Source organism: Pristiophorus japonicus, chromosome 13 (genome assembly GCF_044704955.1).
Source record: "Pristiophorus japonicus isolate sPriJap1 chromosome 13, sPriJap1.hap1, whole genome shotgun sequence".
Lineage (NCBI taxonomy): Eukaryota > Metazoa > Chordata > Chondrichthyes > Pristiophoridae > Pristiophorus > Pristiophorus japonicus.
The window spans coordinates 112,931,971-112,950,670 of record NC_091989.1 but is presented as its reverse complement, the minus strand read 5'-3'; the positions used below and the strand labels follow the sequence as shown (position 1 = coordinate 112,950,670).

The 18,700-nt window shown below is 46.2% G+C and overlaps 1 protein-coding gene across 1 annotated transcript in view; it reads left to right on the top strand.

The window, feature by feature from the left end:
• The window catches only part of LOC139278769 (receptor-interacting serine/threonine-protein kinase 2-like), a 52,542-nt gene extending 34,495 nt beyond the window's left edge, over nucleotides 1-18,047 (top strand). The window contains exons 8-14 of the mRNA XM_070897896.1: nucleotides 1,459-1,497; nucleotides 3,778-3,854; nucleotides 8,605-8,677; nucleotides 9,409-9,447; nucleotides 12,314-12,352; nucleotides 13,991-14,029; nucleotides 15,248-18,047. Coding sequence (XP_070753997.1) covers nucleotides 1,459-1,497; nucleotides 3,778-3,854; nucleotides 8,605-8,677; nucleotides 9,409-9,447; nucleotides 12,314-12,352; nucleotides 13,991-14,029; nucleotides 15,248-15,519 — 578 coding nt within the window. The 3' untranslated portion in view covers nucleotides 15,520-18,047. The remainder of the gene's footprint in view (nucleotides 1-1,458; nucleotides 1,498-3,777; nucleotides 3,855-8,604; nucleotides 8,678-9,408; nucleotides 9,448-12,313; nucleotides 12,353-13,990; nucleotides 14,030-15,247) is intronic.
• Nucleotides 18,048-18,700: the final 653 nt, after the last annotated feature.

Below are 18,700 nucleotides of genomic sequence, written 5' to 3'. Positions count from 1 at the left end.
ACCCACCCGGACTGGTGCTGAACACCGCTCTGAAACCTCCGCTGGTGCTTCCTCTGGCCGTACTGCTCAGACCGACCACCCCCCCCCCCGCAAAACCCGGTGCAGATTCTCATTTGGCGCGGCTCAAATTGTGAAATGAGGGAAGCTGAGAATGTAGAACTGCTACTTCTCTCTGGTGTTTAATTTTACAGCGCCAACTCTCAGTGCCTCCTGTTAGTACTTTAATGTTTATGTTGTCGACCCTTCCTGCGTTATGCAGCCTCTGCTGGGGGAGTAAGTGATGTGCTCCCAAGCTAATGTCTATGATGCTCCATGTGCCAGCAGAGGTGATGAGAGCAGCTCTTCCTCACAACGCCAGGAGCTGAGGTGGATAAATTCACCTCCAGTGTAAAATGAAACCAACAAAATGGACTACCTACGTTTCCATGGCATCAAACACCATGGTAACTGTCAGAGTTTGCTTGTACCGGGTATCGGATTGGCAGGGGCTCAGGGGGTTCTGAGTTCAAACTGTGACCATGATCATTGACTAAACAAAAAAAACGAGACAACCAAATGTCATCCTCGTCTAATTGGGCCGCAAAACCATTCAGTGGAATTTCCAAATTAGAGTTGAGCCAGTTAACAGAAGCTCTTATTGTTTGTATTTCTTCAACTGCACAAAACTTTTAACTATGAATCTGAAGAAGGTTTCAATCTAACTCGAAAGCAAAATATTGCAGTCTAACTATTTAGAATCTATACGGTTTAGTTTGTACAAGGAGTGAGGGTCAGGAATTCTGCAATCACCGATTCCGTGACCCTTTACTTCAGTGCCAAGTGTTTTATACATAGCTCTGCATATGACTCTGTTTCTTGACGATATTCATCAGGTTATTATTGGGTATGGAACCAGATTGAATGTTCAGCTTTTCCTGGGATAAACCGTTCAATCTGACCCTACCTGGAGCGGATGCTTTGGGATGGATTCCCTAAGCTGGATTTCTGTACTGAATGAGCACGAGCTCAGTCTCTCCCAACGGGCCTATCAGTAATGCATAATTTGCAGGCGGCTGTGATGTGGATATCACTTTCACCGATATCGGCACTGGACCGTCAGCCCATTGTTCGCTGAGGAATGTGGACGGTGAACAGAAATGTGAGTTTTTAGAGAAAGAATCGTGTGCTAAGCACTGGAACTTTTCCACCTTCTCTTTTACCCACACCTGGAAGCAGATAAACTTGTTTTATCTGATCTTGTCCACATCCTTGCTTACATGGTGCAGTTCCTATGAGTCACCACTAGGCAGCACTCTAGTCCCAGGGTTTAGGATTACATTTTAACCCAGTGTTATCAAAAATGACCTGACTTAAGTTATAAAGGGTCCTGAGACTCCGGGATACAGAGATCCTTCTGCTCAAAGATTAATTCCGTTACAATATCCCCTGCTGATTACAACCGTTCTTTGTTTTGTTTAGAACCAGTTGAGGAACAGAATAGACACAACAACCTCATCGGTGAGTCATTTCTTTTTCCCCTAAAACAAATATACAGCGGGTGCCACTGACGTTGTCGTTCTTTAAACCCTTCATTTTAACGATGGGGGCCTTTCCAATCTCCTCTCTGTGCTTGTTGAGCTGATCTCATCTGGGGCCAAAGCAAGTGGCCTCTGCCCTTGGACTATGGTCCCTGTTTCTGCCCTGTGTTCACTAGGCCTTGCTGGAATGTGTGTGTGTGTGAACACCAGAGAGCCAGTTCAGCGAGATGCCACTACAGGTACGGAACCTTCCTAGACTGGACCATGGGGTGGTGACAGTATAGCTCCGACCCGGGAGTGCGGCCTTGAAGTATTTGCTGGTGGGTGAGAACAGGATGGGGCTTGGCTGTCATGACCACTGTTCAAATAGGCCACCTGTGTGAGTCTGCACCTTGGGAGGACGGAAGAAAAATGACTCGAGTAAATGGGGGCTTTGCAAATGGGGTCTGACAGCATAGCTGTTAAAATACTCACTATGCAAGTGTCAGAAATACTGGGTGCCCCTGGCTTGTGGTGAATTATGTGCCATTACTACTACTACTACTACTACTACTACTACTACTACTACTACTACTACTACTACTACTACTACTACTACAACAACAACAACAACTTGTATTTATATAGCAGCTTTAACGTAGTGAAACGTCCCAAGACGCTTCATAGGAGTATTGCGGAAAATAAAATTGTCACTGAGCCACATAAGGAGAAATTTGGGCTGGAATCTTGGTCAAAGAGGTAGGTTTTAAGAAGCGTCTTAAAGGAGGAAAGGGGATTAGGGGTAGAGAGGTTCAGGCAGGAAATTCCTGAGCTTGGGGCCTAGGCAGCAGAGAAGGTATGTCCACCAATTGTTGAGTGACTTATAATCCGGGATGTTCAAAAGGGCAGAATTAGAGGAGCGCAGATATCTCTCGGGGGATTGTGGGGATAAAGGAGATTAGATATAGGGAGTCACACGGCCATGGAGGGATTTGAAAACAAGGATGAGAGTTTGAAAATCGAGGCGTTGCTTAACCGGGAGCCAATGTAGGTCAGCGAGCACAGGAGTATGTTGGAATAGTCAAGTCTAGAGGTAACAAAGGCATGATGAGGGCTTCAGCAGCGGATGAGCTGACGCAAGGGCAGAGATGGGCGATGTTACGGAGGTGGAAATAGGCAGTCTTAGTTTTGCTGTGGATATGTGGTCGAAAGCTCATTTCAGGGTTAAATATGACACCAAGGTTGTGAACAGTGTGGTTCAGCCTCAGACAGAAGTTGGGGAGAGGGATGGAGTCAGTGACTAGGGAACGGAGTTTGTGGCAGGGACCGAAAACAACGGCGTTGGTCTTCCCAATATTCAATTTGACAAAATTTCTGCTCATCCAGAACTGGATGTCGGACAAGCAGTCTGACAATTTAGAGACCATGGAGAGGTCGACAGAAGTGATAGTGAGGTGGAACTGGTTGTCATCAGCGTACATGTGGAAACTGACTTTGTGTTTTCGGATGATGTCACTAAGGGGCAACATGCAGATGAGAAATAGGAGGGAGCCAAGGATAGATCCTTGGGGGACACCAGAGGTAATGATGCAATCATGAGATATCTAGGGCAGTGATTACAGTGATATTTGTTGAGAAGGAGCATTCACATCCTCCCATCCCCATCACCCACATTTGTACCTTTCATCTCCCCTCTGGTATGTTTCACTCCACCCACAACCTTTGACCCCACTCCACGACTGTGGCATTTCATAAGTCAGTAGTTGCAGTTCAATTTCTTGTTGAAAATATATATTCCTGGCCTTGTGTTTATTTTCAGCCCCTGACACACTCCATCCCCGCCTCAATGGGGTCAGTAGACATACCGCCTCTAACGCCAGTGCTCTAGCTGCCATTTTGAAAGGCTGGAGGGCCTGCCTGTTTCATGGGGTAGGTCTCTCGATTATGGAAATTGGGTTCCTGTGACATAGTTAGGACCCCGATTGCAATTTTATGAGACACATGGGCAGAGTCTGCGGAGCCAGATGTTAATGTTCTGGGGAGGTGCAGCAGTCAGTCTGGGATAAGAGGTGGGAATGTTCTGGGGAGGTGTAGCAGTCAGTCTGGGATAAGAGATGGGAATGTTCTGGGGAGGTGTAGCAGTCAGTCTGGGATAAGAGGTGGGAATGTTCTGGGGAGGCGCGGCAGTAAGTCCAATCTGGAGAAATCTGTGAAATAGTTTGTGGATGGATTGAGAATATGTGAACATTGACTATGTTTGATATCTTCCCCCTCGTCACAGTGTGTGTTCATGACCTTGAATCAAACCAGTCAAGTGAACAGGAGCTTCGATCAGCAATCCAGACCCTGACCTCACAGGTAGAGGTTTCTTTTGACTTGATTCTGTCTGTATTGTTCAATTTGTTATTTCCTTTCTCCTCTCCTGAAGGAATTATCTCCCCTGCTGAGAAGCTGTTCTTCAGGCGATGGGCCTTCGGTACTTCGCTTCGGTGCCAATTCTTCACCGGTGAGCCTAGGCGGTGAATGTTGGTGCTCTATTTAACCAAACGGGGCATTGAGCTCCGACCCGATTCTGTCTCGCCCGATACCCACGCAAACATCCAGCAGGGTCAGGGGTGGCAACTTTGGCCTAATTTCTCCTCTCTGGTTCAGAGGTTAAAGGTACTGCCTCTACTGCTGATGTCACTCACTCGATACGCTTTCGGAGAAATGACACTTTAGTATTTGGTGATGTGCTTCTTGTGTGATTCTTTGTTCAACACTTCAAATCGCTGTGTTATTACCAACTGTGACAGACCCATAAGTATCTATACTTCACCATAGTGTTGCACAAAAATAGCGTGAGAATGAGTGAGTCTAACTGTGCTGCTGAATGTTTTTCACAAATCAAATGGACATAGCACAGCCATTTCACATGATGCATAGGAACAGGTGTAGGCCATTCAGCCCCTCGAGCCTGTTCTGCCACTCACTGGGATCATGGCTGATCCGTATTTTAACTCCATCGACCTGCCTTGGCTCCATATCCTTTTATACCCTTTCCAGCAAAAAAACAATTAATCTCTGATTTAAAATTGTTAACTGAGCTAGCATTTACTGCTTATTGTGGGATTGTTCCACACTTCTACCAATCTTTTTGTGAAGATGTTTTTCCTAACTTCTCTCCTGGATGGCATGGCTTTGTTTTTGAGGTTATGTCCCCTTGTCCTCATCTCCCGCATCAGCGGAAAAAGTTTCTCTCTATCTACCCCATCAGTTCCTTTCATAAATCACCTTGTAACCTTCTATATTCCACTGAATATGATGATGAACTCCCTTGGCATATGTTCATATAAACTGCTTAGAGTTCCAAGATCATTCTGGAATGCAAAATTAACTCCCGGCTACTATTCTCTACTGTTAACATCTCCTTAAACCCCTCTCCCCTGTCTCCACTACACTCCCCTCCAACAACAAGTGTAAGGAGCTCATGGACTTGTTTGTCTCAAAGATTGAGACCATCCGATCAGCTGCCTCTGCGAGTTCCCTTCCTTCCCCTAGCCCACAGGGCCAAACTTCATCTGAGGCTTCCCCCTGCCCTAGCCCTGAACTCGCATCTTTCTCTAGTTTCTCTTTGATCTCCCCTCTTGACCTCTCCAAGCTCAACTTGTCCATGAGACCCACTTCCTGCTCCCTGGACCCTATTCCCACTAAACTGCTGACCACCCAACTTCCTTTTCTGGCTCTTATGTTAGCTGACGTTGTTAACGGTTCTCTCTCCTCAGGTACTGTTCCCCTCTCCCTCAAATCTGCCGTCATCACCCCTCTCCTCAAAAAACCAACCCTTGACCCCACTTTGCTTGCTAGCTTTGCCCCATCTCCAACCTCCCTTTCCTGTCCAACGTACTTGAACGTGTTGTCGCTTCCCAAATCCGTGACCATCTTTCCATGAATTCGATGTTTGAATCCCTTCAATCTGGTTTTCGTCTCTACTGCAGTACCGAAGCGGCTCTCATCAAAGTCACAAATGACATCCTTTGTGAGTGTGACAAAGATAAGCTATCCCTCCTCGTCCTTCTGGACCTGTCTGCAGCCTTTGACACAGTTGATCACTCCATCCTCCTCCAATGCCTCTCCACCATTGTCCAGCTGGGTGGGACTGCACTTGCATAGGTTCCATTCTTATTTATCTAATCGTATCCAGACAATCTCCTGTAATGGCTTCTCTTTCCACTCCCGCATCGTTGCTTCTGGTGTCCCCCTAGGATCTATCCAGAACCCCCTCTTATTTCTCATCTATATGCTGCCCCTTGGCGGCGATATTATCCGAAAACATGGAGTCAGTTTGCATATGTACGCTGACGACACCCAACTCTACCTCTCCACCATTTTTCTCGACCCCTGCTTGCTATCCAAATTGTCAGATTGCTTGTCCGACATTCAGTACTGGATGAGCAGAAATTTTCTCCAATTAATTATCGGGAAGACCGAAGCCATTATCTTTGGTTCACACCACTGATTGCATGTCTCTTTCTAGCATCAATCTGATAGTGAACAAAACTGTTTGCAACCTAGGTGTCATATTTGAAAATTAGTTTCCAGCCTCATATCTGCAGCATAACTAAAACCGCCTTTTTCCACCTCCTAACATTGCCTGACTACGCCCCTGCCTCAACTTTTTTCTGCTGAAACCCTCATTGTTACCTCCTAGACTTGACTACTCCAACTCACTTGTTGCTGGCCTCCCACATTACACCCTATGTAAACTTGTCATCCAAAACTCAGCAGCCCATGTACTAACCTGTACCAAGTCAGGATCACCCATCACCCCTGTGCTTTCTGACCGACATTGGCTCTCAGTTAAACAACGCCTCGATTTCAAAATTCTAATCCTTGTTTACAAATCATTAATCTTTTTCAGCCTCACAACCCCACAAGATGTCTGCGCTCCTCAAATTTTGCCCTCTTGAGCATCCCTCATTATAACAGCCCAACCATTGGTGGACATGCCTCCAGCTGTTTGGGCCCCAAGCTCTGGAACACCCTTCGTAAACCTCTCTGCCTCTTTATCTCTCTTTCCTCCTTTAAGACGCTCCTTAAAACCTACCTCTTTGACCAAGCTTTTGGGCATCTGCCTTAATTGGGCCTGAAATTCAGGTTGGAGGCTTCCTTCGGATGAAAGCCTCCGACCGATAATTTTTTACGAATTTACCTGGTGGTCCCGACGGCGCCTGCGATTCCGGTGAGGAGGTCTTCTCTTCCCGATCTTCGGAGAGCGCTCCAGTCCTTGAGGTTCGGACGCAGAAGGTGCAGTCACATGTGACAGCACAACCAATCGGGTACAGTATTGTCATTAATAGCAATGGGAACTCCGTATCTAGGCGTTCTTACTGCTATTAATGAAAAACAAAAACAAACGCACAAAACACATGAAAAATAAAAAACACACCTCATATAATTAAAATGAATTGAAATTAAAGTTCATTAAATGTTTTCGAAAAAATATATATATTTTGGATTTTTGTTTAAAGTGCTTTAATAGGTTTTAAAATAAACGTACCTTAGTGAAGAGATTTTAACATAAAACTGTTTTTAATTTTTATTTTTATATGTTTTAAAACTCTTCCGCTGGTAAAAGTGGGCTATCCGCCTGTTTTTACCAGGCAGAAGAATTTTAAGGACATTCGCTGGGCAAGAGATGGGCAAATAGCGCAATCTCGCCCGCGCAAATGTCCTTACTGCGGGGATGCATGTGATCTGTCAAACCAAAACTTAATGGGTCGGAAAAGCCGGTTTTGGGCGCATGCGCATTGCACACTGAAAACCAGCTTTTGCGGGGCCTCGCAGGGTTGGTACGTATTCCGTATGGATCCAGCGAGGCTGGAATTTTAGCCCCAATTTCTTCTTTTGTGGCTCAATGTCCAATTTATCTGTTTTATCTTGTTACACTGCTGTGAAGCACCTTGGGACGTTTTACTATGTTAAAGGCGCAATAGAAATAAGTTATGTTATTTTGTACCGATTATTTCTAAAAAGAAACTGTGCGAGAGAAAATATATTGTTTATATGCAATTGATAAGCTCGTGCAAGTGTGTTTTAGTAAATTTTTCTTGGGGGTGCTTTTTTAATTGTCCTTGGCTATTGTGAATAAAGCTAGATTGCAACATTATAAATGGTCGTTTTCAGGCCAACATATTCTGCATCTTTCTTGGGTAAAGAAATTGGCCTGTTACAACAACAACAACTTGTATTTATATGGCACCTTTAATGTAGTAAAACATCCCAAGGCATGTTACATACAAGACAACTCTGATGTTAATCTGATGTGGTATCTCAGAGGAGCGATGGGTGTTTTGGAATAGATTACTGGGATGTCCTGGGAGGAGGTTGCAATAGTGTCGGGACAGGATTGGAGCCAAGGAGCCCTCTCTCAATATACTGCAGGCTGTAAAAAGTAAAATGAAAAAGCATGACTGAAAGCAGAGTATCCTGGCATTGCATAGCTGGTTGGTTAGTACCTGAAAGAGAAAGATGGGTTGATATTTCTGGTGGGACCTTAATCGTTATTATGTCCAAAAAAATCGCAGCCTTTTGGACAATGATTTAGTATAGTCTTTCCAAAGCTTACAGAGATGGAGGTATCCAGGAATTCAGCTCCTGTGCAGCAGTAGTTACAAGCATGAAGCAGCTTCCTCTGGATCAGGCAGATCACCTGACGTGCTTTCCTCTATCCCAGGAGAGCTCTGCCTCTTTGGGAAGTTATTCCAGATTCATGCTTGCACAGGTACATTTATTCTTTACTGAGAGACTGAGCTGATGGTCAAGGCCCATAGCCCAGGGCATCAACAAGAGAAGATGAGGTAAATCAAGATGTGATTAGGTGAGGTTAAGCTTGGGTTTGAAATGTCTGTAGATTGTAGGAGGGAGATCCACAGCTTTGAGGTCCTGGCAAGGAGTGAGTTAGAGTAGCAGACTGTGTAATCAGTCAGTGGGAGGGAGGGTTTAGGAAGAGTGTGCAGGAGGATGTTTTTGCAGTTTAGAAGCAACGAGAGGAAGGTTGAGAGCAGCTCTGATCATAGTTTTGGGTGTTTCTTTACTTTCTGATTTATTTGCTTTTCTTTATGTGCAGGAGTCACCTTGTGTGGTTGTAGATGAGCCCCTGAAATCTCCCGGAGAGAGTGAAAGCAGCAATGTCCTCTGTGGTAATTTTCATCGGGAGCTTCTTTCCCAGATTCACAATACGGCTCCGATTGTTCCAACAGAGGGCCTCCTATCATCATTACACTTACCAGTGGACAATGATCCAGCCTTCAAATCCATCATGTTTTATATTATTTTCTTGTGTTATTCTTCAAAATAAAGTTTTGCAACCCACCCGGACTGGTGCTGAACACCGCTCTGAAACCTCCGCTGGTGCTTCCTTTGGCCGTACTGCTCAGGGAGACCACCCCCCACCCCCATCCCATCCCATGCAGGAGGTGTCCTGGCTCAGATTCTGTGCAGATTCTCATTTGGTGCGGCTCAAATTGTGAATTGAGGGAAGCTGAGAATGTAGAACTGCGACTTCTCTCTCTGGCGTCTTAATTTTGCAGCGCCAGAGCAGAAATGTGAGTTTTTAGAGAAAGAACCATGTGCTAAGCACTGGCACTTTTCCACCTTCTCTTTTACCCACACCTGGAAGCAGATAAACTTGTTTTTGTTCTATCTGATCTTGCCCACATCCTTGCTTACATGGTGCAGTTCCTATGAGTCACCACTAGGCAGCACTTTAGTCCCAGGGTTTAGGATTACATTTTAACCCAGTGTTGTCAAAAATGACCTGACCTAAGTTATAAAGGGCCCTGAGACTCCGGGATACAGAGACCCTTCTGCTCAAAGATTAATTCCGTTACAATATCCCCTGCTGATTACAACCGTTCTTTGTTTTGTTTAGAACCAGTTGAGGAACAGAATAGACACAACAACCTCATCGGTGAGTCATTTCTTTTTCCCCTTAAAACAAATATACAGCGGGTGCCACTGACGTTGTCGTTCTTTAAACCCTTCATTTTAACGATGGGGGCCTTTCCAATCTCCTCTCTGTGCTTGTTGAGCTGATCTCATCTGGGGCCAAAGCAAGTGGTTTCTGTCCCTGGACTATGGTCCCTGTTTCTGCCCTGTGTTCACTAGGCCTTGCTGGAATGTGTGTGTGTGTGAACACCAGAGAGCCAGTTCAGCGAGATGCCACTACAGGTACGGAACGTTCCTAGACTGGACCATGGGGTGGTGACAGTATAGCTCCGACGCGGGAGCACGGCCTTGAACTATTTGCTGGTGGGTGAGGACAGGATGGGGCTCGGACCTGATGCCACCTGTGTGAGTCTTCACCTTGAGGGAAGGATAGAAGAAAAGTGACTAGAGTAAATGGGGGATTTGCAAATGGGGTTTGACAGCATAGCTGTTTAAAATACTTGCTTCACTGAGTGCCAGGGCTACTGGGTGCCAGGGCTTGTGGTGAATTGTGTGCTATTACTACAACAACAATTTGCATCTATATAGCACCTTTAAAGTAGTGAAACGTCCGAAGGCACTTCACAGGAGTATTGAGACAAAATAATTAACACCGAGCCACATAAGGAGAAATTAGGGCAGATGACCAGAGGCGGAGAGGTTTAGGCAGTGAATTCCAGAGCTTAGGGCCTAGGCAACAGAAGGCACGACCATCAATGGTTGCGCGATTCTAATCAGGGATGCTCAAGAGTGCAGGATTAGAGGAGTGCAGATATCTCGGGGGGGCGGGGGGAGGGGCGGGATTAGAGATCAGGAGGGGCGATGCCAATAAAGGATTTGAAAACGAGGATGAGAATTTTGAAATTGAGGCGTTGCTTAACCAGAAACCAATGTAGGTCAGCAAGCATGGAGATGATGGGTGAACGGGACTTGGTGCGAGTTAGGACACGGCAAGCCGAGTTTTGGATCACCTCTAGTTTATGTAGGGTAGATTGTGGGAGGCCAGCCAGGAGTGCGTTAGAATAGTCAAGTCTGGAGGTAACAAAGGCATGGATGAGGGCTTCAGCAGCGGATGAGCTGAGGCAAGGGTGGAGACGGGTGATGTTAGAGGTGGAAATAGGTGGTCTTAGTTATGCTGCAGATTTGTGGTCAAAAGCTCATTTCAGGGTCAAATATGACACCAAGGTTGCGAATAGTCTGGTTCAGCCTCAGACAGAAGTTGAGGAGAGGGATGGAGTCGGTGGTTAGGGAACGGAGTTTGTGGTGGGGACCGAAAACAATGGCTTCGGTCAGGTTGGTGTAGTACCTCTCATCAGCAAGCAACCTGCCCCATGCCCTGCAACTGTGTAATCTGGCCGCAGCAAACCTCCCTCTTAGATACAAAAAAATCAGAAGAGCTGTGTTTTGGTTTGGTTCAGGCTAACCTGATTGGACGGTTTGTTTGTTTATTGGCTAATTGACCAGCTGCTGCCCAGAGATAGTTGGATCAGAAGTGCCAACACTGCAGCACGGTGCTGCACGCTCTTGTGTTCAGCAAGGCCCCGAGTCTGCCTCTGGTCTGGGCTGAGATAGCTGACCCTTGGATACTGTGGGCCTACAACTAGCCTCAACATCCACAGAATAGGGACAGGCAAGAAAAAACCCCAAATCAGCCAGGGTTTCTGTTCCTGATCATCAGCCAGAAACCCTGCTGGAAAGTAGAATCATATGAGGCCAGGATCAGGCTCAAGTGGAATGTCTCTTGGTAGAATAGCCTGCTGAATCTCACTACCTGTGTGCTGAATGGCTGCTCACTAAAGCACAGGGGAAGGGTGGGTGGGTGAAGAGAGGCGGGGGAAGGGAGATGTGTCTTGTTGTGGAATTCTATCTCTGTCAGCCCAGTGCCTTCAGGAGAGCAGAGGGAGTGAGGAATAAAATGATCCTTGAAGCTAAAACAGCACACCTGTGGCTTGGAATTGATTTGAGCTGTCACAGAACTAGGAACTCTTCAATATTGCGAGGAAAATGGAGCAGCTCAGGTTAATGAAGGGTTTTGGTGAGGTAAATCAGCAGAAATTGTTTCCACTGGCAGAAGAGTCGGTAGCTGGTGTGGCAACTGTGGCTCAGTTGCACACTCTCCTCGCTGAGTCAGAAGGTTGTGGGTTCAAGTCCCACTCCAGGGAATCTAGGCTGACACTCCAGTGCACTGTCTGAGGCGCCGTCATTCGGATGAGACGTTAAACCATCTCTCAGGTGAACGTAAAAGATCCCATAGCACTATTTTGAAGAAGAGCAGGGGAGTTGCTGTCTGTGGGAGCTTGCTGTGTGCAAATTGGCTGCCACTTTTTCCCACATTACTCCAAAAAGTACTTCATTGGCCAAGCACTTTGATATGTCCGGTGGTCATGAAAGGTGCTATATAAATGCAAATCTTTAACTAGAGGACACCGATTTAAGATAATTGGCAAAAGAATCAGAGGGGAGATGAGAATTATTGTTTTTTTCTCAGTGAGTTGGTATGATCTGGAAGACACTGCCTGAAAGGGTGGAGGAAGCAGATAACTTTCAAAAGGGAGTTGGATAAGTACTTGAAAAGGAACCATTTACAGGATTGTGGGAAAAGAACAGGCGAGTGGGATTAATTGGATAGCACTTTCAAGAGCCGACACAGGCACGATGGATCGAATGGCTATATAATTCTGCATCATTCTGTAATGCAGCTCCCTTTTAACAAGCAGTTACTTCCTCCTACATATTAAAATAGCAAAACCTGCAGATTGGTGCACTGAGAATAACATGAGATCAGTATGTCGGCATTCACTCCTCCAACTAATTCTTGAAATTTTTTTGATTTTGTGTAAACAAAACAGAACCTGTTCAGGAAACCAACCGGAAGAAGTGCATGCCTGGTGAGTTTGATATAGACTTCCTGCGCAGATCTAGGGCTGTAGTATACTTCTCGCTGGTCAGGATCTCCCTGTCCCTGTTAAAGGATGGAGAGGTGGCAGGTAATATGAACGGCAATGTTCCCCTCTGGGCCCTCACTGCGAGCCGGCAGACGCTGTGTACCCAAGGTGTGCTGCACCTATGGCGAGGGATAGAGTGTTCCAGGCCCGAAGATTGTCCAGGAGCTGGTGTGGAAATGAAAAAATAAAACTCGCCTATATCAACCTTTGGCGTTTTGGTTGCCATCTCAGGAGAACAGCACGAGCTTTAACACCAGGTTTCTGCAGACACTCCTCTGCTTGGGCACTCGATGGGAGGAGAGTGTGGCAGGTGTGCAGCAATGCTCTTCCCCAGGCGACCCCCTCCATTCTAATGAGCCTGTGTCTACTGCATTTACAGATCCCGCTCCGCCCATTTTGAGCAAGCCCTGGGAATCCTGGGGCAGTATAATGGGGGCAGAGGCTATGCTGGGAATTAAATGTTCTCCAGTGTAAGGAAGAGGAAAGTCCTGTCTCCTTCACACCCCCCGGGGCCCTCGCATCACTGAAGTGAATAACAGGTCAGTGGAGGGAGAGTAGGTGATGTTATAACCCACTTGCAGTCTATCACCTGACGCCCAGTAGTAGTTAGAATATAGGCAGCAATGGTTACCGCCACTGGGAATTTAATCTGCTGGACAACAATTATAATGTAGATCATAAAACTCTTAGCAAGACCATGCGATATACTTGCCTACATACTCAGACTGTGCTCTAACTCCCTCCCACATGTCATGCTTGCTTGCCTAGTGCTTCACCATTTCCCTGGTCTGCTGAGCTCTGGATCGTGCTGTCAGACTTGGGTTCAACCCCAGCCCAGGGTGATGGGACAGATTTGAATCCAGGAGGTGTGAGCAGACATCAATTGGCAACCTCACTCAGATAGATCACAAGATGGCTGGCATGGGGAACGTCATGCCATACTGTTTCAGTGAGGGACACTTCTCTGCACCTGGGGCTAGGGAGCTTCACTGCGCAGTTGGCTGACATTGACTTAGGCCATTGGATTGTGGAATTGGGTCCGGGACTTCCTGCCTCCTCTGTCCTGGTGCATGCTGGGAGCACATGTCAGCAACTTCCACCCTGCAGCTTGTGATTTCCACCCGTTCCATTTAATTGCCCAAGAAATCAGAGGCTGGTGGTGTGGGATTTTCAACGAGCATGGGGCCAGGGTGTTGAAGTGAAAAGTCCCAGGTTGGGTGCCTGAAATGGGGAAAGCGAATATTTAAAACAGTTAGTGGATGCAAAGGCGTTGCTCAGAATGGAGCAACTGGCTCACTTATCCCTTCCACGCCAACACTGAGCTGCCAGTAGCAGCCGCGTTGCTTTAGGGCAGTGAGCCGTGTCGAGGGGATTTGGCTGCAGGGGGAGGATTGATCCGTAAAGGTCCCTCTTCTGCTGACTTGTGGATGTTCCAGAGGCCAGCTGACAGCAGGGCCATTCAGCCCGTCCCTGACCCCAGAAAGCCTGTGTCTGAGTAAAGACTGGGCGAGGGGCTGGCATCGTGCCCGCATACCCTCAAACAAAATAATAATTTGTGATTGTCATTTTTTCTCTTCATAGAAGCAGCTCAGAATGTCAGCCAAGAAAAAATCGTCACGAGTGAGTAATTGTCTTACACCTTTTGAGTGACAAATACTGATATTGGCAGGAAATTGCCGCCTGTGAGCTGAGCAGGGACAACGGGGCTGAATGAATTTGCTGTACTGTTGGTTCTGAACCAACCTGGTCGCTTGAGTCACCTGTACCCCTCACTGGGATTAGTCTCTCCTGACATTCCAATGCATCCTTGCCCCCCGCAGCTTCTTGCTCCATGTGCCTTGCCACAAGAGGAAACTCCTCCAATATCATCTTCTCGTGCGTGATTCATTGCTGTTTCCAGTACTAGATTAATATAAATCAGGTCACACCCTTGTCTCACCCCAACTGTTGATCTGAAGCATTCCGTCAGTTTCCTACCTGCTCTAACCGAGCGCTGGGAGAGTTGGTAAATGCAGCTCACGTCAAAAATATTAGCCACAAAATGTTCTTGGGTGTGGACCGCCATTGTCTGAGCGGGAAGGGGGTGGGATTAGGGGGTTAGGACGCAGTTGCACCAGGCTTGTGCGCCCCTAGATTCCACCGGAGGTGGGAACGGGCGATTCTTGCATCATCTGATTCCAGGTGGAGATCACTGGTGAGGCAGGACTGGTGGGGTGACTTTGGCCGGCCCTGCCTCCGTTATCTTTAACGTGATGTACCTGTGTGACACGGGTGTTGCAGCACTGGGACTCCAGTTTGATGGAACTGGGACCCGGCATGATTAGGAAAAGCTGCTTCCCTACAGAGCCGGAGGGAGGGGGAAACGGGACAACAGAGACTGCACTTCACAAGAACATCATTGGCTGTAAATGCTTTGGGACATCCTAAGATCGGGAAAGGTGCTATATAAATGCAAGTCTTTCTTTTCGATTAAACATGCTGCTTAGCTCCTTGTATTTCCCAAGCCGGGCTCGGCATGAAAACCCCAGAATTCAAGTTCAGCAGTTCAAGGCGGCGGCTTAACACCACCACCTCACGGGCAATTCGGGATGGGCAATAAATGCTGGCCTTGCCAACAATGCCCACATCTCACAAATGAATGAAAAAAATCACTGAACAAGAGAGATATAAAAATTATTGAATAGTTTATTGTGTTGTCCCTGCTGCAGAATATTATCCCCCACCCAGCCGTGTAAATCTGGTGAGGAAAGGTGCACGATATCGCTGATAGAATATGTTTAAATCGATTTGTTGGAATGTTTTTACCCTGTTATATTTAGTCTTTCTATCTGGTTGCAGGTCCTTTAGCCATGGTTACTTTAGATGAATGTTTGGAATTGGCCAAATTGCTGACTAAAGACTGGAAGGGATTAGCCAGATACTTGGGTTTAACCCAATCAGATATCGATGTCATCGATCATGACTACGAGCGGGATGGCTTGCTTGAGAAAGCCTATCAGATGCTTCTCTCATGGAGACAGCAGCGGGGAAAGGATGCCAATCGACAAACTGTTGTGTTGGGCCTGAAGAAGATTAAGAGGAAGGACCTGTGGATGATGTTTTGTAGTTGACACTGTGGTACATTTACAGATTTACTGTATGACCTAATTTATAGCAAACCCGAAGAATATTTTTTTGCTCCTTTTGATTAAAGATCTGTTTTTTTTCCCCCCCCAAAGTCAACTGGGAATTTAATTTACCTGGAGATTGTTTAAAATCTTGCCACAAGAGGAGATTCCTCTAATATCTTTTCATGCAGGATTCATTGCTGCTTCCAGAACTGGACTATAAATCAGGCCACACCCTTGTCTCACCCCAACTGTTGATATGCACACATGCTAATTATGAATGAAAGTGTCATGTATGTAGACCAGGTATACTAACTGTATAAGTCACATAAGGTGTGCCACCAGAGGGCACTGTGGTGGGAGACCTGAGGGTCATCTGCATAGGTGTGCAGGGCCCAGTATAAAAGGCTGCCCACCATGCTCGTGCCTCACTCTGGAGTTACAATAAATGGGACTAAGGTCACAACAGCTCAAGTGCAATACTAGACCCCGTGGAGTCATTCATAAGAGTATTAAAGAGATAACAAAAAGGGTAGTGATCTTCAGTTGGTGTTAATGGAGACAGTGTTAAGTTTAGCCCAAGCTGCTAAATTAACTCTTGGCAGTGAATAATTGTAATGCACATTAATGTGTAACTTGAAAATGCGATTTGACTCAGTTGGTAGGTTGGGAGATTTTGGTTCAAGTACACAATTTAGGCTGACAGTTGAGTGTAGCACATTGTAGGAGGTGCTCTCTTTTGGATGAGAGGTTGAATTGAGACCTTGTCTGCCCTCATAGGAGAACGTAATATATTCTGTGGCACTAACCGAAGAAGAGCAGGGGATTCAGCTGGTGTCCCCGTCAACATATCTCCCTCAGCCAACACCATCGAACATTTCTTTTTGTGGGAGTTTGCAAATTGGCTGCTGCATTTGCCTAAATAACAGCAGTTCTGTACTTCAGAAGTAATCTGTTGGCTATAAAGCACTTTGGCATGTTCTGAGAACATGATGTGCACTATATAAATGCAAGTTCTTCCTTCCATTAGTCAGGTTTACTTAATTCCATTAATTTCTCAGCTGATGTTGAAGCACCAGAGAGAAGTGATGGCGTTTGAGGAGATATTGCCTTCAAGAGGAGTCTCCGCGACGTGGGTATATCAGGTCCCTCAGTGCTCGTTATTGCCGCAATGGCTCCCTGATCTAAACCTGTGGTCAGGGAACGAAGTTGAGATGGCAATCACGGTGAAAGTGTTAGGGCTAGAATTTCCACTCCATTCCTGCCGTTTTTTTTCGGTGATACTGCTCGTTTTCGGCAGAAAACCATCCGTTGAGAATTTCCAGTGTTCCGGCGGTTTCGAAATACCGCTGGGGAGCGGACCGCCGGCGTGCACCACCGAAAAAAACCCTACCGCCCAAGTTTGGTCTCGGCGGTGACCCACCCGTAGGTGAGTTTAAAAAAAAAAAAAATCGCCCATGAGAACGCAGTGGGAGCTGGGCGGTCAGTAAATAGCCCTGCAAAAAAAGTAAGTTAAAGTGGTTTTTTTAATAATTCTTTTAAATTAAAAGCGAGTTAAGCGGAAAAGGGTCCTGAGTGTTTTTTTTTCTTTTTTAGAAAAAATATTTTTGTATTTCTGCCCCCCGCCCCCGCCCTCTCTAGGCCTAACCTGCAGCCTCGGAATAAATTTGAGTAAGTACTGCCCAATTTGCCCAGGATCGTGTTTTCCGCTGAGAATGTGCGTGTAAGACCCATTTTTCCCGCTGGGTGGAATTTTTTTCCTTTTTATGTGCAATTTTTCGCTGGCGTTAATTTAATAATCTTTGCCACACAAAAAACTACTATCAGGCGGTGTCGGATGTTATGGAAATTCTGTGTCTGCTGCACTGAACCTTTGTGCCACTGGGTGTTTCCAGACACCCTGCTTCAATCAGCGAGCATGCAGATCACTGCTGCCCCACTGGGGTGTACCAGATACCCTCTCCTGCCATCTGCATGACGTTCAACGGTGACAGGAGAGCCCGTCCCAATTTTACCAGTTGTGCAGATTCCCTGTGTACAAGGCCCTATTGCATTGCACTCACATCACTATTCATGACCATGCCCACTGAGCCATTGGGGAAAACCTTATTTTCAATATTTATTGGTAAGATCCATTGGTAACTTGAGGGGAGATGAGAGTTTTTTTTCCATGCAGCAAGTTCTTATGATCTGGAAGCAGATTCAATAAAAGGCAGTTGGATATATAGTTGAACAGGAGAAATTTGCAGGGCAATGAGGAAAGAGCAGGTGAGTGGGATTAGTTGGATAGCTCTTTCAAAGATGGGCCGAATGGCCTCCTATACTGTATCATTCTATGTGAAGCCCCAGTCTATAGTTCTGCAGTATCCTCTGGAGGATTCTCCTATAACTGCCAGGCACAAGGCCCAGGTTACAACACAGGCGGGACCTGAGTAATGTCGCAGCCTGTTTTCAATTACAAATCATTGTCATCCTCTGATTGTAAAAAAAAAACCCTGTATTTTTATCTCACAATAAAAGATTTGCCTTTACAGATGATGTCATGCTTTATCATAAAAGAAAAAGGTGAGGTAATTGCTTCAGTCTGTTAACAAAGACTACAAAGCAGAGGTATTGTTTAACAAACCAGATTACTTAATGAGAAAAGTAATTTCTGCAAATGTCCTAGCTGGATTTGGATAGGTCGGAATGGAGCCATGCAGGGAGAGTCCAATGGAGCTGGAAGATGCTGGAGAGGCATTTGAGGGAGGATAGAGTGGCCAACTATACAGGGTGCTGTGGCAAGGCCGAGGAGGCCCAGAGGAGCACAGTCGTAGAGGACTTAATCTGCGACTTTGGCCAGGGCACATTTGATGCTGTGAGAAAGGTGGAACTGTGGGTCGGGGAAGAGCGGGGGGAGTTCAAATTGGGAGAGATGGACATTTGAGGGCCTTTGAAGAAGAGGGTTGAGGCTGTTTTTTAACGAGGAGGGGAGTGATGATGGTTTAGAATGGGAAAGAAATGGTGCTTGAGGAAAGGGAACTTTTCATGATTGTCATGTATTCAACCAGCAAAGTAACCCATGTATAATCCGACCTAAGTTGTACACTAAGAACAATGACCACTAGGTGGTGAACGTGTGGGAAACACTCCTAACCGAGACCTTCAGATATAAAAGGGGAAGCTCCACCCACTTCCAGCACTT